Source organism: Vombatus ursinus, unplaced genomic scaffold, assembly GCF_900497805.2.
Source record: "Vombatus ursinus unplaced genomic scaffold, bare-nosed wombat genome assembly UNPS02006494.1, whole genome shotgun sequence".
NCBI classification, from domain to species: Eukaryota; Metazoa; Chordata; class Mammalia; order Diprotodontia; family Vombatidae; genus Vombatus; species Vombatus ursinus.
In genome coordinates, this window is record NW_020946272.1 from 1 (window position 1) to 20814 (window position 20814).

The 20814-nt window shown below is 52.0% G+C and overlaps 1 protein-coding gene across 1 annotated transcript; it reads left to right on the forward strand.

Moving 5' to 3' along the window:
- Positions 1 to 2084: 2084 nt before the first annotated feature.
- LOC114033014 (PDZ and LIM domain protein 7-like) lies at positions 2085 to 19624 on the forward strand (the record flags this gene model as incomplete). Its single annotated transcript, XM_027848454.1, has 12 exons — positions 2085 to 2559; positions 5666 to 5824; positions 7118 to 7148; positions 8267 to 8430; positions 9752 to 9885; positions 11606 to 11642; positions 13575 to 13633; positions 14007 to 14235; positions 17374 to 17554; positions 17715 to 17835; positions 18226 to 18341; positions 19001 to 19624. Coding segments are annotated over 12 exons (1793 nt in total), but the record flags the coding sequence as incomplete, so codon positions are not given.
- Positions 19625 to 20814: the final 1190 nt, after the last annotated feature.

Consider the following 20814-nt stretch of genomic DNA (forward strand, 5'->3'; position numbering starts at 1 on the left):
TCACAACTAGGAGACTCCTTAGATCATTTTTAGTACAGGCTCCTCGCTTCTTAGATGAGGAATTGATGCCCCAAAGAGAAAGGCACTTGTCCAAAGTGTCTTTTTTCCCCACCCTGGATTTAGAAGAAAACTTAGTCTGATTCACTCCTGCCTGGGAGGCCGAGAATAGCTCTGCTTTGCCCAGGGCTTGGAGTCCTCTATCTTTTGGACAGGGCTGGTAAAGGACATGCAATTCTTTTTCTTTTGGGTAAGTTGAGGTACCAAAGGGCCACTAGGTTAGTTCCATACCCATGCTGGAGGCCAAGAGGAGACTGTGTGGTGTATGGCTTTAGGAAGGGCGGAGGGAGGGAGGGAGGGAAGGAGAAGGATAGCTGGTCAGGGACAAGGAGGTGCCTGAAGGGAAGATGTAGGCGACTGGCCTCCTCAGGCCCTGGGGCAGGCACTATCCCTCACTGAGTGTGAGCTGGGGCCATGGTTCCTGAGGGGCTGCCTGCCTTGCCACCAGCTGCCCCCCTACCTCCCAATCCTAGCATCTCAGAACCAGAGGGACCTTTGGGGCTGCCCTGCCCAGCCAATACCAGTACAAGAAAACTTTGTAGAAGTAACTGACAGATGGTCATCCAGTTTTTACTTGAAGAAGGGAATCCTATGAACCTCCCGAGGCAGCTCATTCCACTTTTTGGACAGCCCTAATTGTTTTTCCTGACATCAAGCCTAAATCGGCCCGTTTGCAGCTCTCCCCATCGCTCCTGATTCTGGGGCCAGACAGAATGACTGACTACTCCTTTTTCCTTCTGACAGCTCTTCAGATGCCTGAGAATAGCTTTCTTGTTCCCCCTAAGCCTTTCCTTCTCCGGGCTGAGCACCCCCAGTTTTTTTTTTTTTGACTGATCCTCCTGTGGAGTGAGCTTAAGATCCTTTTCTGGGTTGTTAATATCTTTCTTAAGATGTGGTGGCCAGAGCTGAACACAGTGTTCTGGATGTGCTCTGATCAGTGCCGAGTTTGGTGAGATGACCATCTCCTTAATCTGGACACTCTGCTTCCCTCCCACCCAATCCTCCACCTCTGGGTTGTGAGTGGGCCACTCCCTTCCTTCCCCCATTTCTACCTTCTCTGCTCTCCGTCTGCCCCCATCCTGCAAGCTTGGCTCAAGGAGTCCTTCTGATGACTTTGGCCAGGACTTGGGGTGGTCAAAGATTGCTGAGGTCAGGAAGGTGGTTATTGTAGGAGGCTGGGGGGATGCCAGGACCCCATGCCCAGTTTTTGACTGATGCCAGAAACCCCCCCCTCCTAAGGTATTAAGAGTCATTCTCCCCCTACCCTTGATTCTCAAAGTCCAGAACCTTCTGGTTTTCCTGTCCTTTCTGTGGAGGGGCTGGGTACCCTAATGGAGTAGATGGTATTTCCCCTTTTCTTCTCGGCCCCCCCCCAACCACATACTCCAGTCTAGTTCCCATCCATTGAATGAGAGGCAGATCACTTGAGTTGGAATAAGGAAGTTCTGGGTTCCAATCGTACCTCATATTTATTACCTTTATGACCCTGGGCAAATCACTTCTCCCTAGACCTCAGTTTCCTCCTCTGTGAAATGAGGGGTTTAGACTTAATGGCTGTGATCTGATAACTACTGCAGGGTAAGCTTTCTGTGTACAGAGGATGCTTGAAGTCAGGGGGCCCAGAGTGACCCTGCTTTGCCCAGGAATGCAACTGCTGCTGGCCCCATACTTTCCTGTCTTGAGCCCCAGCCAGACACTGTCCTGTGAGCGCAGACTAAGGCAGAGCCTGCCTGTCAGAACTGAGTTTGGGGGAGCCTGGAGGCAGCCATTCCCTGGAACAAGAACTTCCCTATCCTCTGTGAGACATGCGGTCTTAGACCTCTTTCTTCTGGATAAGAGATGGCACTAGGCCCTGAGGGCTGGGTGAGGATACTGCCTGCCCATTATGACCTGAGGGTGTCTGGGCCCCCAGTGGGGCTGTGGGCCCAAGCCCTAACAAATAGAGGAGGGGCTAGGGTGTGGGTGGTCCCCTCCCAGAGCTCTTGGAGCTGTGACCCTCCCCCCGTTCCTCCCTTCCCTGACCCTAGGGTTTGAGGCGGAGCTGCTTTTGGGCTCAGGCCTGGTTGATGAGGTAATGTCTGGGGTGGTGGGGGGAGGGGGTAAGATGCGCTGGGCTGGGAGATGCCTGTGGTTGGGGGATGGAGGCTGTGGGCCTGCGAGGCCTCAGTCAGTGCCTGCCACCCACAGAAATCACTGCCTCACCCTTGGGTCTCAGGGCCAGAGAGGCAGGGCAGTAGTTGAAGTTGTTCTGCTTGGCCTGGAGCTGCTGGGGACCAAGGCATTGGGAGAAGGCCCAAACCCCAAGTCTTCGTATATCTGTGGGGGAGGCTGTGGCTGCCTGGGCAGCAGAGTCATGGAGCTGGAAGGGGCCTCCAAGGCAGCTGGTCCAGTCCTTACTATAATGAGACTCTCCTCTGTAACATCTTTGATGAGTGGTCTTCCAGCTTTTGCCCGAAGACCTGGAGTAAAGCCTGAAGCCTTTTGCCCCCTGAAGCAGCTCAGGCCCGTTCTGGTTAGTGCTAAGTGTTAGGAAGGTTTTCCTTATGTCAAACCCTCAACCTGCCTCTCCTTCCCTTCTACCCATTTTTCCTGAATGTTCTGATCTCTGAAGTCAAGCAGAACAACTATCATCCCTTTTTACACACAACTGCCCTTCAAATAATAATTAAAATAATTATCCTGGGACATGCCCTGATTCTACCACAAGCTGGCTGTGTGACCGTAGGTAAGAATTCAGCGTCTCAGATCTCTGGGTAAATCTCTAAGACTTACACTGCCAAAAAAGGAGATGGCCTGCCTTATTGGAGAGAGTTTCCTCATCTGGAGTTCCCTATATAAATAAAATCACAGTTTTAGGCCCTATCCTTATCCATAACAATAGTAGCTGACATCTAAGGCTTTCAAGCTTATAACTTACGTATTTGGTCTTAGCAGTAATCAGATTAAGGTAGGTGCTGTAATGTGCCTTTTTTACAGATGAGGAAACTGAGGCTGAGAGACATACAGTCATTTGCTCAAGGTTGCACAACAGTATCCGAGTCAGATTTGAATTTAGGTCTTCCAGATTCCAAGTCCAGGCTTCTATCCACCATACCACCAAAAGTAGCTTTGAAAAGTAGCTGTTATGAGGTGAAACATATACTGATTCCTCCTGGTCCTAGTATGAAATGATCTTTAGGCCCTTTCTCACCCTGTTTCCTTACCTCTGTGTCCTTGCTAGCTTATCCTTTCCTGGAATGTGATCCCTAGAACTGAACATATCATTCCAGACACTATCTCACTGGGCAGACTGCATCGAGGCCGTCACCTACTTGGTCTTAGACTCTGCCTCTCTTTACTACAGTGAAGATTGAATGAGCTTTTTGGGTGTCCTTTCACACTTTTAACTCTTTGAACTTGCAGTCTACTAAAACCCCTAGATCTTTTTCGAATGAATTGCTTTCTATGTGCCCCCCCCATTTTGTACTTGTGAAATTGATTTTTTGAACCAAGTTATACCTTTTATTCTTATTAAATCTTATCTTGAGAAACAATGTGGCATAGTGCATAGAAGGGGCTGTTACATTTATTCTTATTAAATCTTTTCTTGAGAGACTATGCGACATAGTGCATAGAAGGGACTGTTACATTTATTCTTATTAAATCTTACCTTGAGAGGCAATGTGGCATAGTGCATAGAAGGAGCCGGCCTTGGAGTTGGGAAGACCTGGGTTCAGGTCTAGCCTCTGAAATTATACTGGTGTGTGACTACAGGCGGACCATTTAATGTCTCAGTGTCCCAGGCAACAAGTTACAGAGCTGTTGCTGATCTGCTTTGATAGAAGGGCAGAAGGTTTCCATACTGGTAGCACCACACACACAGATGAAATCACACGTTTAGCAAGCCTTTTTCTCTCATTTTGGATCCTGACTCCATCATCCAACATGTTAGGTATCTGCCTTGCTTTTTATCTTCTGTGATCTCTTGTTAAATAGGATCCCTGGGGCACTCCATTGGAGACTTTCTAAGCTGACATTGAACTATTAATAACTACTCTTTCGGAGTCCGGCCATCCCACTGGTTGTGAATTCACCTAACTGTTCTTATCTAGACACACCTCCAGCAGAGATACCTGGGAGTGGGGCCTGAGTGCCTTGAAGGACTCCCGACAGGGGAGCCAGACCTTGTTGCTGGCTTATGGCCGTGGCAGACTTCTACTTAGTAGCTCTGCTTGTCCCTGGTGCCCTCTCCTTAACCCCCTATAATCTGACTTTCACAAACCCTGCTGAAATCATAGAACGCCAGAGCTAACGAGGGCCTTGGAGAACATTTAATTCAACATTGAACTGCCTCGTTGTAGGGATGTCACATAGGTAGCCAGTAGGAGAGCTGAGATTCAAAGGAGGCATTCCCACTCCACACCCAGGGTGTTTCTATGACACTGTTCTCTTTGAGGTCAGTAGTGACTTTTATTCATCAACTAACACCTTTTTAAAACATTCTCTTTCCTTGGCTTCCCTGATACTATTGATTCTCTTTCCACTTCTCCAACCTTTCCACTTAGATATCCTCATTTGCCTACTCAGTATCTCATCCTCCCTCCCCCCATTTTGGGAAAGATTAATTTGATAGTATTCTAACTGGCCTCCCTCCCTCCAGTCTCTCCCCCTGCACATGGCCACATGGATAGATCTGACTCGGACCTCAGCCTTCTCTCGTGCCATCAATGCCTCTTTTTTGCCTGTGGGATAAAGTCCAAATTCCCATCTAGATTTCGAGGAGTTCTGCAATTTGGTGGGAGAACTGCCCGTGCAGCCTCATCTCCCACACCCCTTCTTGCTCTGATTGGCCTGGTCTCAGTGTCCTGCATCCTTTGTCCATGCTGTTCCCTGGGCCTAGAATGTCCTCCCCTCAAACTTTCTTTTAAAATCCCATGCATCCTTCAAGACCTCTCTCAAGCCTTATCTCCTTCAGGAAGCTTCCCTCTCCCAAACATTCTTGTTGACATTATTTTTCTTCCCTCCGAGCTACTATAATGAGGAAGCAGGATTTGGAATTCTGTGTGGTTTGTGGCCCAAACTGGGCCAGGAGTATTTATCTCCTCCACAGCAGCTGTCCCGAGCCTGGTGGGGGGTGGGGGTGGGGGTGGGAGAGGATCTCACCACCTACTGGCGGTTGACCCCAGAGTGGGATTCTGGGGGGCCTTGGTGTTTTAGAAAGAATCCTGAATTCAGAGTCAAGAAGATTTTGATTATCCTACCAGTTGTGCTACTCTCTGTGTGACCTTAGGCAAATTCCTTTCTTTCTCTGGGCCTCACTTTCCACTATTATAAAACAAGGGAGTTGGATTCTGAGGTCCTCTTCTGTTCTAATATTAATAATAGTTAGCAGTTATGTAGTGCTTTAAGATTTATTATCTTGATCTCTTGATCCTCAGAAAACCCCTTGTGAAGCAGATACTATCATTGTCCCTTAGTTTATAGGTAAATAAACTGAAGCAGAAAAAGGTTAAGTGACTTGCCCAAAGTCACACAGCAAGTAAGTGTCAGAGAGAATTTGAACCCAGGTCGTCTGGCACATTATCCACTATGTCATGCTATGTCTGAAATACTTTCTGTGACTTTTATTTCTGCAGCTGACTCCAGGGGGCAAGGCAGCTATGGCTGGAGTGGGTGTGGGAGACTGGGTCCTGAGCATTGATGGGGAGAACACCAGCAACCTGACCCACATTGAAGCTCAGAACAAGATCCGGGCCTGTGGGGAGCAGCTCAGCCTCAGCCTCAGCAGGTGTGTGACAAGGAGTGACCTGAGCGTGGACTTTGGGGCCCCTTTCTGGGTCTAGCCAGGATGAGATGTTCCATTTTCCTACCCCTCCCAACCCCCCACCAGAACCTTGAGGGGAGCTTTGTTGGTACCCTAGGCCCCTTCGCTCCCATCTTTCCTTCCAGAAGTTTTGGGGCCACCCTCCTTCTGAGACATTCCATATTTGAGGAAGCTGGGCAGATGATAATGTGTCACAACTGGTCCTCCTAGGACTAGGAGAAATCAGTACATGTTTCACCTCATAATAGCTACTTTTCGAAGCTACTTTTGGTGGTATAGTGGATAGAAGCCTGGACTTGGAATCTTGAAGGGCCCCTCATCCAACCTCCTCATGTTACGGAGGAGGAAAGAAGCCCAGAGACAGGCAATGACTTGCCCAGGGTCACACAGCTAGTTAGGAGCAAAACTCGGACTAGAGCCCAAGTCTCTTGACTCCTGGTGTGGTGTCTCCTCCTGTGCTACTTGGCCTCTCAGGTCTCTGGCCCTCCTGTCTGCTCCAGTCCTCGGCACCGGTCCCAGTAACCATATTTTACTACCATAGATCCCAAAACAGTTCCTGTTCCCTCTTGCCTACTTTCTGCCTGGTTTCAAGGCCTCCATTTCAGAGCTAGGGCAGTGAGGGGTCCAGGAATGGATAAGTTGATTCTCTGTGGGGGGTCTGTATCCAGGGCCTCTAGAACACACACACACACACACACAGACCCACACATACACACACCCACCTCCTCTAGCTGTGGGCAGCCAAGCCTGGGGGTGGTCTCTGTATATATAGTCACTGAAAAAAACCCTATCCTTCACCAAATTTAAGCCAGAGGGCTCCCCAGACTGATCCATGGAACCAGATTCATAGATTTGAGAGATGAGGGAAGGAAAAAGCACCAGACTTGGAGTCAGCAGGACCTGGCTTCTCTTCTTGACTCTGCTGTCTCCTGGCTGTGCGATAAATCTCTTGGGGCAAATCCACGTAACCTCTCTGTGCCTCAGTTGTTTTTTTCTTTTTCCTATAAATTGAGGACAATATCTAGACTACCTACTTCATAGGGGCTCAAGGGAGATAATGGATGTCAAGGATTCTTGAAGTGTCAACTGCTCTTAGGGTGTCTCTGGATGAAGGACCCAGGATGGCTCACCGTGGGGCAAGGGTGGCCGCAGTGCCTGGCAGGATCTCTGGAAGAGGCCTAGGGGACTGATTTTGAGGGGGAGGGGGAGGTACCCTGTCCTGACTCTGAACTCTGTGTTTGTGTATGTGTGTTTCAGGGCCCAGCCCCTTGTGAGCAAACCCCAGAAGGTAGGTAACTGCTTTTGTTGGGAGGGGGCTGACTAGGGCTTGGTCTCCTGTGGGGGCAAGCAGGACTGGAGGGAGAGGGGGAGGATGGAGGGAGCCTGTTTTCTCTGAGGATGGCCTTTGAAGTGACTCCTGCCTCACCCAGCGATGAGCCCAGAAGAGCAATGTTGAGGGAAGAGCCTGGGCTGCAATCTGGGCCTCAGCACTGCTACACTGTCCCCATCCTGGGCCGTAATCTGGGCCAGCTCTGTGTCTGTCTCGCAGCTAGGCTGGGGCTGAGTGTCTGAATTTGTCCCTGTACCTATGCCTGTCTCTGCACCAAGGTTAGGACTCTGCCTTGGAAATGGGGTGTGGAGACTGGGACTAATAGGGAGTAATGGTAGAGGGTTGTGTGAAGATCATGTGGGGTTCTGAATGCCTGGGGAAACAGAGGCCTTGGAAGGGCCTGTGCAGGATGAGATGGTCCTCCAGGGGCACCAAGGGTGCCCGCCTTCTCTGCTTACGTGGGAATGTGGGAGGAGGAGCTGGACCCCTTCCCCCGGAAGCCAAGCCTTGGTTGCCCCAGGGGGCGGTTCCCACCACTTCCTGGCCCCGCCTGTGTTGGGGTGGAGGGGATGAGCTCATCTCTTGGTGCAATGAGCCCCTCAGCAGCTACAGCTTGAAACCTGAGCTTCTGGCCTGCCCCCTGCCTCTGGCCAGATGTGGGGGAGTGGGACATGTGACCAACCCAGCTCCTTTCCTCCTGGGGCCCTTGTCTGTAGAGGCTGATTTATTGTGGGGAGGGGGGGTGGCCCCCACATTCTGGGCATCCTGCCCATTGGCCTTGTGGGGGGAAAAGCAGAGAGATAAGGACCCTATAAGCCCAGGACTGGCCCCCAGGCTGGAAAGGGAACTCTGCTTTTCCTGAGCACAAGGAAAGGAGGAGGGGTTCAGGGAGAAGAGGAGGGAAGGGATGGCTTTTCTGGGCCTTTAGATCTCAAACCATGCTGGGAAGGTGGGTGTGCTGGGGTTGGGTTGGGCAGGGCCTATGCCTGGTGTGTGCCTGGAGCACTGCCTGCCCCCTGCATGCCCTACCCCTGAGCCCACCTGCTCATGCTATGCTCTGCTTTGTCTCTGCCCAGGACCCACCCCCCTCTGCTGAACCCCCACGCTATACTTTCACACCCAGCGCTGCCCTCAACAAGACCGCCCGCCCGTTTGGGGCTGCCTCGCCAGCTGAGAGCACAGGGGTGAAGCCAGGGACCTGCACGGTCCCCTCACCTCCCTTCATCCCCCAGCAGAATGGGTACGTCGCCAGGGCTGGGATGGGCACAGTGATCCGCGTGCTCTTCACTGTCTCTGGTGCCTGTGCTATGTGCCTGTCTGCTCTGCCCCTTCTTTACCAAACTGTTCCCAGAGTCCTTTAGTCTGGGTCAGTGTGGCAGTGACTCCTGGTGGTCAGGGCTGAAGTGGCAGGCTCATTTCCCTCAGAGACCCAGGGCTTCTCCTCCTCCCTCCTTTATGGAGGAGTAGTAGCGGCTGCATTGTGGGAAGGGCTGGGGAAGCATTGGGAGATCACCTTGACCTTGGGCATGGAGCCCTCAGCCTTAGGGACCTAAGCTGTGGTGTCAGAGGTTGCTCGGAGGGTGGGGCGGGGGTGGGGGAGGCTGCTCAGACAGGGGAAAGATGGACCCAAGGGCCAGTAGCGCCCTTCTCCCTATGCCTGGTACTTGGCTGTGGGAGCCCAGCTGGGGTCAGGAGGATAGGGTCCCCAGGACCTAGCTGTTACGCATACACAAACACACCTCTGTAACATACATAGCCCTCCCCAATCATTACATGCATACTGCACACAGCCTTAGCCATCATACATACATGCCATCACACACCTACACACCCACACACATTATGCTCATACCACCCCTTCTAGCCATTAGTTTTGCCTCCCCCACACACACGCCATCATACCCATACTCACATCCTCATTACGCACATGTCCTCCAGCTATTACATACATACATACATGCACCACTCCCCCCCGCATCATGCCCACACTGCATTGCATTCACACATATGAGACCACACAGACAACGTCACCCCCAGTCATTGCAACACAGACATCTTCCCAGACATCATGTCCCAAACACACACACACCCCTGCTCCCTCGGTGGACTTGGCCCATTTCTTGTGGCTAATCTGACCTCTTCCCCTATGTCTCTTCTCCTGTCTCCCCTCTTTATATGTCCCTCTTTTCTCCATCTTTTTCCCTGTCTGTCTGTCTTCGTTGCAGGTGGAGATCCCTAACAAGTCAGTGAGCTCCCCTCTGCCTGTCCCTCTCTTTTTCCCGGTCCGTGGGGGATGTATAACCTTTCCCCCTTCCCCTGCTCCCCCCCCCCCCCCACGCATACCCTTTCACTTAAGCCCCTGGAGGCAATTCTTACCTTCTTCACTGTTTGGGGGCCTCCTCCCCTGTTCTGTCCCCAGCCCCTGGGATTGTCTGTGTCCGGCCCCACACTTCCATTGTCTCTAGGCAGGGATATGGAGGGAACTTAGTGGGACCACGACCAGGGTGGGATGAGGCCTCCTGGAATCTGGGGGCCTGAGCCAGACCCCACCCTCCCCACAGACAGCCCCTTCGGCCAATCCCTGATGCCAGTAAAAAGCGTCTGATGGAGAACACGGAGGATTGGCAGCCACGTCCTGGGACTGGTCAGTCCCGATCCTTCCGGATCCTAGCCCACCTCACAGGCACAGAGTTCAGTAAGTACCCTGGGAAGGGATAGGTTGTTTGTAGGACCCAATGTGTGCTATCCCCAACTCTGGATGGGAGTGGACCCCTGAATTTTACCGCCTGGGAGGGAACAACTCAGGAAGGATAGAGTGTGTATCAATTATGGAAATATGGAACAGAAACCCATGTGAAAAAGACCTTAGAATCTTAGTGGCCTGCAAGCTTCATATGAATCATCTGTGATTACATCAGCCAGAAAGCTGATGTAAAAGGACCGTGCTGTATTAAAAGGAATATTGGATTTTAAAGTCAAAATGAACCCCATAGGTCATCTGGTTAAAGTCCCATCCCTTTCCAGAGATGAGAGCCAGGTCCACAGACTGCCATATGGAGGCGTCGTATCCAGAATGAGGAAGGTGACAGTTCTGCCGTGGTCATCTGGAGTATTGGTATCCAGTTCTGGGCACTTTCCTTAAGGATGGACTTTGACAAACTGAACTATGTCCAGAGGAGAGTGACCAGGGATCAGGAGGAAACTGGAGACATGTCATAGGAGAGGGCAATTGAAGGAACTATTTCTGTATTCCCCTGGCTATTTCTGTAGCCTGGGGCGGGTACAAAATAATAGCTGAAATTTATCTAGCTGGCACTTACAGGTTTGCAAATAGGGCAGCTCGATGGCGCCGCAGTGCACAGAGCGCCCAACCTGGAGTCAAAAAGACTCCTCTTCCTGAGTTCAAATCCAGCCTCCGATACTTTCTAGCTGTGTGACCCTGGGCAAGTCACTTAACCCTGTTTGCCTCAGTTTCCTCCTCTGTAAAATGAACTGGAGAAGGAAATGGCAAACCACTCTAGTATGTTTGCCAAGAAAACCCCAAATGGGGTCGCAAAGAGTCACACACAACTGAGCAACAGTGAAGGTTTGCAGAGTACTTTATGACGACATCATCTCATTTGATCCTCCCAACAACTCTGTGAATTGAACATTATATGTATTATTGCCATTTTTCAGATTAGTAAACTGAGGCACAGAGAGTTTATTTTAAATCGGTTGATCAACAAGCACTTATTAAGCACTTCCTTTGTGCCTTTGGTCACATAGCATAGGACTCAAATGGTTCTGAGTCCAGTGATCTTTTTGGCTCTGATGGGCTCTGCTCCACCACTCTTCACGTATTCAGTTACTTAAAGAGTTCTTATGTGGAAGAAAGGTCAGTTTTTCTGATTGGCCTCAAGGGCAGAACTAGCAACAGTGGGTAGAAAGTGTAGAGAAGGCAGATTTTTGTTCTACATACAAAGAAACACTTTCAGAGCTGTCCAAAACCTCAGAGGGCTTCCTCATGTAGCTCCCTGTCACAGGAGGGGCCTAAGCAGCTAGGATGTTGTAGAGAAGGGTTTCCTGCTTTGGTAGGATCTGGACCAGATGTTCTCCAACATTCCTTCCATCTTTGAAATTCTGGACCTCTTTGCTGTTCCTTCAAACCTGGGCTGTTTCTCAGCTCCCTTCTCAAGTCCTCTTCCAAGGAGCAGACCATTAAGGGCCTTTCCTAGTAAGACACTCATTACATCCAGCTTCAAGTTTCCCTGCTGGACACCAGCTTTCTTGCCTGCCTTGCCTCCCCCTTCCAGGGGCCCAGGCTCCTCCTGTTCTTATGCAGTGCTGTGGGAAAGATTGTGGGTGAGAGTGGGAGGACTTATGGGACTTTCCTGCTCTCTAATCTTCCCTCTCTCCCTTTCCTACCTTCTCAGTGCAAGACCCTGATGAAGAGCAGTTGAAGAAATCCAGGTAAGACTTGTTGGTTGCAGTTGGCCAAGCCCCCCTGCTCCACTGGTGTTGCCTTGGTCCAGCCCTACTGCTCCCTGATAGCTTCTAGAGAGCCCCACCGATGGGGGCTTTTTGCCAGGAGCATTGTGGACATAGGTGGCTCCCAGAGCAGCAGGTGTCTGGGCCTAGGGTGAGCTTCCTTACCTTGGATTAAGTACCCAAGGCCTTCCTCTTCCTCCTTCCTCCTCTTCCTCCTTCCTTTTTCCTTCTCTTCTTTGTCCCTCAGGGAAAAGTATGTCCTGGAGCTGCAGAGCCCCCGTTACACTCGCCTACGGGACTGGCACCATCAGCGTTCTGCCCACATGCTCAACGTGTTCTAGCCCAGACCCTCCCCCCAGCTCTCTAGTACAGGCCTTGGCTGGCTACCAATCTGCCTGCCTGTGTTTCCATCTCCCAGCCCTCCTGCTGACCTTTGCTGCTTGCTTTCCTGTTCCCTGAAGCTACCCTTCATCTCAGCCCTGGATACCTCATTTCCCCATTCTTCCATCTCCCCCAGGGCCCACTTTCCTTCCCTTAGATCCAAGGAGATTTATGGTAACCTTTTCCCTTCTCCCTTGACTGGCCCCCTCAAAGGGCTTACCAACTTACAGGTGGCCTAAGGCAGTCTTGAGAATGCCCATATTTCCCAGACCCCGGGCCTGTAGGCTGAGCCTTCCTTTCAGGAGGACAGTGCTCAAGGGCCCTTGTTTGATGTGAGGTCTCAAACTCAGTGATCTGTCACACATTCCCCTGTTTCCGTGTGTTCTAGTAGAGTCATTCTTTGACGGGGATTTCTGCCCGGCTGTACCAGATGTGATGGTCATAGCTGGGAGCTAAGAGGGGTACAGTTGGGACTGAGTTGTGGAAATAAATATTCTTCTTTCTCTCTGTCTCTGCTTCTGACTCTTTCTCTACCTCCCCTGGTTATCTAATACCACCCCTGGGGCATGGGTGTTGTGGGCAGGGCTACGCTGTTTATAGTTGCAGAAAGATAACAGACAACTGTCGTTAATGCTGAGTGGCCAAGGTTTAGCCCCCTCCCCTGCCATCTCACAGCCCTGTTGGGAAGGGAAATCCCTGAAGCCCTTCTCTCTTATAGACAGCTTTGCAGTCAGAACTGGGAAGGGACCCTAAGGATCACTTAGACCAATTTCCCAATTTTACAGATAGGGAACCTGAGGCTCTTAAATGTTAAATGACTGACCCAGGGACATAGCTCAGACCAGAACCTAGGTCCTCTGACTCATAGGCCAGTGCTTTTTTGTACCACCACATGCCTCCTAGTCATCCTTGGCACTTTCTGCAAACAGCCTGGGTCCTTTCTGGCAAAGGGATCTTGGGGAGAAATACCACTAGCCTGCCCCCCTCAGTCTGAGCTGCTCTGAGTAGGGGCCTTGTATAGTCTTGAACCCTGGGGGCCAAGGGAAGTAGTGCCCCCCTGAGCACACGTAGGCCCCCTAATTTGCCTTGTACTAGGAGCACCTGTGTTTTCACATTCTGTTGGGAGTGCCTCAGCTGCTCAAGTACAAGCAGAGATAGGGGCTCCTTCTTAGCCCTTGCAGGAATGAGGAACACACTGATTGATGCCTGTCCACCAAAAGCCTGGTCTGAGCTTTTTCTCCTGGTGGGGCTGTGAATTTGGGTTTGTGTCCTGGATGAAATCTGGGGCCACCCAAGAGGCCCTTAGCTCATTCATTGCCCACCTGAGGACCCCTGCCCATCCTGGGTGCCTCAGGTTCCACTAGAAGGGTGGAGTCAGGCCTAGCAGTGGCCAGAGCTGGCTATTGTGGAGTTACCATGCTGCTGGTTGGGGAGCCAGCTGCCCAGCCAGTCTCAGGGTAGACCCACAGTTATGGGGAGGGTGGTGCTCACTGGGCCAGAGACCAATGTGGAGGTCAACTGGGGTTTTTGTAGCCAGGTACCAAGGACAGATTCCCCGGCCTCAACTGTGCTGACCCCAGAGCCCAGATCTGGTGAGCAGGAGAGGGGAAGGGGTGGGGGGGATATAAACTGGAACCAATCTCTCCTGGCATGTTCTGCCCAGAGGGTGCCACTTGTCTATTATGGCTTGGCTTGGTATGACAGGGCAGGGTCGGGGTTTGCTCAATGTCTTTTCCTTCGGCTGCTGGGGTTCAGGGGGGTGGCAGGATGGGCAGGGACAGGAAGATACTTAGAGGTAACCTCCGAGAGTGCCAGCGTTCTAGATGTTAGCCTGGGCCTGGGAGGCTGGGGGGGGGGAGTCTTGTATCCCTCTGACCAGTGGAGTTTGGGGTTGAGCCAGGTTGGGTGGGGAGCTGGGGCGAGGGCCCACAGGCTGCCTCGAGAGCTGGCCCTCGGCCCTCATAGGCCCCACCAGCCCCTGGAGCTCCGGCCCCGCCAGCCGCCCGCCCTGGGCAGTGGACCCAGCGTTTGCGGAGCGCTACGCCCCAGACAAGACCAGCACCGTGCTGACTCGGCACAGCCAGCCGGCCACCCCCACCCCCGTGCAGAACCGGAACTCCATCGTGCAGGCCGCCCAACTGGGCCCCGACAGCAGCAAGACTCCTGTGTGCCACCAGTGCCACAAGGTCATCCGGTAGGTGGCGTTCCCCGTACCCCTGTCCTCTCCCCGAGTCCTGCAGGCTTGGAAAGAACATTGGCTAAGAAATCAAGAGCTCTGCTTCTGACTTGCTGAGCAGCCTTGGACGAGTTCCTGTCTCTCTCTGTGCTCCTCCTCTGTAAAAGGAGGCAGTTGGGCTAGATGATCTCTAAAACCCTTTCCAGCTTCAACAATAGCTCACATTTCTGTAGCTCTCCCCCTATTTGTGTGTGATTCTCATGGTTTGGAGAGCTCCCAGCAAAGAAGGCCTTTTCTCTTTTTCTTTTTCTTTTTTTTGGCTAGGCAATGGAGGTTAAGTGACTTACCCAGGGTCACACAGCTAGTAAGTGTCAAGTGTCTGAGGCTGGATTTGAACTCAGGTCCTTCTGACTCCAGGGCCGGTGCTCTATCCACTGCGCCACTTAGCTGCCCCTGAAGGCCTTTTCTCAATGCAGATTGGTGCCTTCTGTGCAACTTACAGGCTTAGAGAGTTACCCAGGGCACCAAGAGGCTAAAGGATGGGCCCAGGGTCCAAGAGCCAGGATGTGTCAGAGCCCAGACCTTCCTGATTCCCAGGCCATCTCTTGTTGCCTCTCTGTAGCACTTTTCCATTTGCAAATTCAACTGAACAAACTTTTTTTTTAAGCTTTTTTTTTTTATTTTTGGCTAGGCAATGGGGTTAAGTGACTTGCCCAGGGTCACGTAGCTAGTAAGTGTTAAGTGTCTGAGGCTGGATTTGAACTCAGGTCCTCCTGACTCCAGGGCTGGTACTGTGTCCACTGCACCACCTAGCTGCCCCTGAACAAACTTTTGTTAAGGAAAACAAGTCAGCAAGCATTTATTAAGTGTCTGCTGTGTACTCAGCACTGTGCTAAGTGCTGGAGCTACAAAAGAAGGACAAAAACCAGCCCCAGTTCTTAAGGAGCTCATAGTCTGATGGGGGGGACAACATGTAATTATGTACAACACATCTGCACAGGAGAATTGGAAATCATCTCAGAGGGAAGGCACTAAAATTAAGGAGAATTAGGAAAAGCTTCTTGTAGAAGGTGGGACTGTAGCTGAGACTCGAAGGGAGCCCCAAGGTGCAGATGAGGAAGGAGAGAGCTCCAGGGATGGAGGGTGGTCAGAGTCCAGAGATGTAGTATTGTGTGCGAGCTGCAGCCAGGATGGATCACAGGGTCTGTGTGGCAGTCGGGTGCCAGAAGGCTGGAGAGGAGAAAGGGACCAGGTTGTGAAGGGCTTTCAAAGTCCAACAAAGGATTGGAATTCAGTTTAGGGAGGGATGATGTGGTCAGACTAGCACTTGAGAAAGCTCACTTTGACAGCTGGATGGAGGGTGGCCTGCACTGGGGAGAGACGAGGCAGGGAGGCCACCCAAGACCATTGCAGTGATTCAGGTGTGAGGCGATGAAGACCCAGACTGGGGTGGTGACTGTGTCAGAGCAGAGAAGGGAGCATGTGTTAGACATAGTACAAAGCAAGGAATAACAGGACTTGGTAACTGCTGGGCAATGGGGATGGGCGAGAGGCACTGGTGAGCAGAGGAAGAAACCTAGGGTGTGAGCCTGGGTGACTAGAGGATGGTGGTGCCCCAGACAGTGATGAGCAAGTTAGGAACACAGGAGGGTTTGGGGAGGAAAAGAACGAATTCCATTTTGGACATGTGTTTAAGACATCTATGAGACATCTAGTTTGAGATGTCCAATCAGCGGTTAGACACACTTGACCGGAGGTCAGGAGACAGGTTAGGGCTAGACAAATTGATAATGAAGATAGTATTTATATAGCACTTTAAGGTTTGCAAAGTGCTTTATGTGTGCTAAATCAGTTGATGCTCACAAACAACACTGTGAGATAGGTGTTATTATTACCCCCATTTTATAGATGAGGGAACCAAGGGTGAGAGGTTAAGTGACTTGCCCAGAGTCACACAAAGAGTCTGGGACAAGATTCAAACTTAGGTCTTTCTGACTACAAGTCCAGCTGTCTCTACACTCTACCACTTGGCTGCTTCTGTAGATTTAAGAATCGTCTGCTTACAGATGATAATTGAATCCATCGGAGCTGATGAAATCACCAAGAAAAAACAGTATATAGAAAGAAAGGTGCCCAGCACAAAGCCTTGGGGACAACCATGACCTAGGTGCAGACAGAGCCCAGGAGACTGAGAAGGAGCCGTCACGTAGGTAGGAGGAGAACCAGAAGAGAGCTGTAACATGGAAACCTAGAGAGAAGAGAGTGATCAGCAGTGTCAGAGGCTGCAGAGAGGTGAAGGAGAATGAGAAAAGGCCATTGGATTGGGAAATTAGAAGACTATTGGTCACTTTGGACAGGGCCATTTCAGTTGGATGAGGTCAGGAGCCAGACTGTAAAGAGTGAAGGAGAGAGTGAGAGGAAAGGGAGAGTGGGGGCACCCAGCACAGAAATAGATGGTGGCCTCTGACCTCAAGGAGCTTACCCTCTTATTAGGAGGTCTGTAGCAGGTACTCAAAATAAATGCAATCTGAGATAGAACATTATGGGGTCAAAGAGATCCAGGAAAGGTGCTCTAGGAAAATTTGGGAGTGAAATCCCTTTTAGCTGAGTGGGGAAATCAGGGAGGGCTTTCTGGAGGAGGTTGTACCTGAGCTAGGTCTTGAAGGGGAAGAAAAAGTTTCTGCAGGCAGAAATGATGGAGTGCATCCCAAGCTTGGGGGCCTGGCCCTTGTGGATGCTCAGAGGTAGGAGGGGGAAGGATGAGAATGAGAACTACTCAGAGTAACTCGTTTCATAGGTTCGTGATATTAGAGCCGGATGGGATGTTGGGCATGGCCTGGTCCAGCTGTGTCCTTGTACAAAGGGGAAGGTGGAAGCTCAGAACAGGGAGGGCCTTGCCCAGGAGATAGGGAATGGAGCGGATTCTCAGAGCCCATGTTTACTGTCTTCCCAACGTGGGGCTCCTTCTGTGCTCCCCCATGAACCATTCATTCCACAAGCCTTTAGTAAGTGCCTGCTTTGTGCCAGGCTGTGCCATGTGCAAGGGGCACACATGCACACTTGCCCCTGCCCTCAGGGGAGCTCCCATTCTGCAGGGGACCTCTTGGCCCCCTCCATTCCTGCCTCTGCAGCTCTTCCTTCTCCCCACCCTCTCAGGGGCCGCTACCTGGTGGCACTGGGCCACTCCTACCACCCGGAGGAGTTTGTGTGTGGCCAGTGTGGGAAGGTGCTGGAGGAGGGTGGCTTCTTTGAGGAGAAGGGCTCCATCTTCTGCCCCAGGTGCTATGACATGCGCTATGCACCCAGCTGTGCCAAGTGCAAGAAGAAGATTGCTGGAGTGAGCCCGGGGACGGGCCTGGGGTGGCGAAAGGGGCCGGGGAGGCTGGAGGGGTGGGGGCAGGGCGAAGAGGGGCAGGGGAGGCCGGAGGGGTGGGGGCAGGGTGAGGAGGGGCAGGGGCAAAGTCAGGAGTCCTGTGCCCCTTCCTGCCCACCTCCAGGAGATCATGCACGCTCTCAAGATGACCTGGCACGTGCAGTGTTTCACCTGCACTGCTTGTAAGACACCTATTCGCAACAGGGCTTTTTACATGGAGGAGGGAGCACCTTACTGTGAGCGAGGTAAAGGTGGGGCTCGGGGGAGGGTGGAATCTGGGGACAGAGAGCATTGGAAGGCTCAGGACCCTGCCCCCCTTCCCCAGCCCTCTTTGGCTTTGCCTAGTTGCTATGACAGCAACAAGAGGGCTACACCATCCCCGATTCAGGGAGCATGTGGGAGGACCCCACCCAACCTAACCTCTGCTGAGTCACCAAAAACGCCCTGCCCAGGGCAGTGTCTCCCCATCCTCCCTTGAGGGGCAGGGATGGAGGGATAAAGATGTCCCTGTGAGAGATTTGTGTGTTGAGGTCTGGGAAATGGGGGTCGGGGCAGGCAGGGGCTGGAGGGCATCTCTTCCGGGGCTAGCTGATGGACCCGTAGACCTGAGCCTCCATCTCTTCCTGCCCACTCAGACTACGAGAAGATGTTTGGCACCAAATGTCGGGGATGTGACTTCAAGATTGATGCTGGGGACCGTTTCTTGGAGGCGCTGGGCTTTAGCTGGCATGACTCATGCTTCGTCTGTGCTGTGAGGGCCCCTTTCCCCTCCTCTTCCTACAGAGGCCCTGGCCATTTTCTCTTCCAGCACCCACCCAGCCCTATACCAGCCCCGACCCTGGGCCCAGGTCCTAGTCACCAGGCCCCAGTCTTGCCTCAGCCCTGGGCTGCCTCAAGGCAGCGCTGTGTGATGGAATTGTATTTAGAGAACCTGGGTTTGAATCCCAGCTGTGTTACTTACTGCATGTGTGACCTCACCTATCTGGGCCTCAGTTTCCTCATCTGTAAAATGAGGGAACCGGACTTGACCTCTGGAGTCCTATGATCCTGTGATCCTTCCCATCCCACACTGAGGCCCCTCCCTCGATGCAGGATAGCATCAGCCCTGGCCCTGCTTCCCATTGCATACTAGCGTGGTCTCTTCTGACCCCGTCCCAAACCCTACCATTTGGGCCATCCCACCTGGCTCAAGCCCAGCTCCAAGGCTTTCCTAGTGTTGATCCTTAAGAGCAGTCCTGTCCATACCTTTGGGCCCAGACCAGGTCACTCCCCAGTTTGGGGCTGGTCTCTACAGAGAGGCAGGCAGCCCTGGGTTCCCTCTGCCTTTTCAGTGTCTCTGCAGAGCTGCTCCCTTCTTGGGCCCTCTTCTTTCTTCTAGATACTCTGTGACTGGGCCTCCCTTTTTTCTAGATCTGCCAGATCAACCTGGAAGGAAAGACCTTTTACTCCAAGAAGGACAAGCCTTTGTGCAAGAGCCACGCTTTCTCTCACGTCTGAGCGTCTCTCTACTGTGTCCTGCCCCGCCTAGACACAGCTTGCGGCCCTGACCATGCCGCCCCTTCCTGTGCCTTCCACCCCTCCTGAGTTGGGGGGGGGGGGGGCCCAGAGCCTGTGCAGTCCTCTCGCTTTCCCTTCCTGGGGCTATCTCTCTGCACGAGACCCTAGGACTTCCCACGAGGCCCAGGGTGGGAAGACGGACAGAGACTCTCCCAGGCAGCTGGGGTGATGGCTAGCAGCCTGGTTGATTTGGGGGGCATGGAGGAGCCTGAGACCTACTGAGGTCCAGGGGATATAGACATACTTGTTCCAGAGTTTGTCCAGCAAGCCCCAACCCCGTCAAGCTGGAGAGAACTAGAGATCCTCTGAGCAGAAACAGACCAAACTCTCCCCTCCCCACCAACCCTGCCCCATCATCTTGGCCTCTGAGATCCCAGGTCCCACCAAAGTAGTAGCTTCTTCCCCCTTGCCACACCCCAGCCCTGGATGCGGATCTCCATTTGCTTTTAGTGCCTTAATAAATCTTTCTATATCCTACCTTGGCTTTCGGTGTTCTCCCCTATCCCCCCACCCCAAGCCCCTAGTGTAGGATTCCCCCCACCCCCTACCCCTGCATCTGCCAGGGGACACATGGTCTGCTTAGTATCTCAAGGCCATGAGAGGGGAGGTGGGAACAGGCTGGACAAGGACCCCTGGGATGTTTATGCAGGAACTATCCCGCCTACTTGAAATTCTACCATTAGTCAGGAAGCCATGATGGTGGTGTCCAAGGGAGAGACCATCTTAAATGAAAGAAGAGCAGCCTTGGGGGCAGAGGAGACACCGAGGGGGCCTGGGGCTTCGGGTAGGCTTTGCAGTCTGTCCTAGGCTTCAGGAAACCTGGGTTTGAATCCTGCCTCTAACATAAGCTTTGTGGCCAGGGACCAGTCCCTTCTCCCTTCTGAACCCGAGTTTCCTCCTCCTCCTCCTCCTCCTCCACATAATCGAGATGATGGTGCTTCCATTGCCTACCTTTCTGGACTGATAAAGAACTCTGTAAAGTGGACAATGCTATTGCTTCCTCTGCAATTAGGCAAATTACTTATCCTCGAGGTCTCAGTTTCCCCATCAGTAAAATGGGAATAGTAGTAACCTGGTCTACCTGGGCTTTGGGAAGAACAATGTATGTATTGAAGGAGAGACCCTTTATGTGGCCTTGGGCTCTTTTCTAAGGTGGATGTTTAAATAAGAAAAAAACAAACTTCCAGCTTCTGTCCTGTGTAAGCCTTGGTCCAGCACTAGCTGGAGCTGTGGGAGCCTTAGCTCCTAGGACGTGCTCACCACTCTCCTTGCCTATGCCCAGCACTAGTAGCAACAGCACATCTATAGTCCTTATAAAGTTTGCAAAGCACTTTCTTCAGCTCGCCCCTGGAAGTCAGGTAGTGCAAGATTTATTTATTCCCATTTTAGAGATGGGGAAACTGAGGCCCAGAGAGGTTAAGTAATTTGCCCATGATCATTTGCACGAGATTCCCAATTGGTGGAGAGGATGTTGACACAATGCTGCATGCTTGCTCAGGTGGAGCTGGCTTGAGATCCTGGGAGAGGAGAGACTTTTTCTCTTCCGTGGATCTCAGACCAGCGGTATCCTCTATTGAAAACAGTATGAAGCATGTTGGCTCAGCACTCCACCCACTAGGAGTTTCCTGTAAGATGCTGCAGGTTTAGTTAGAAGCTCGAGTTGTGTC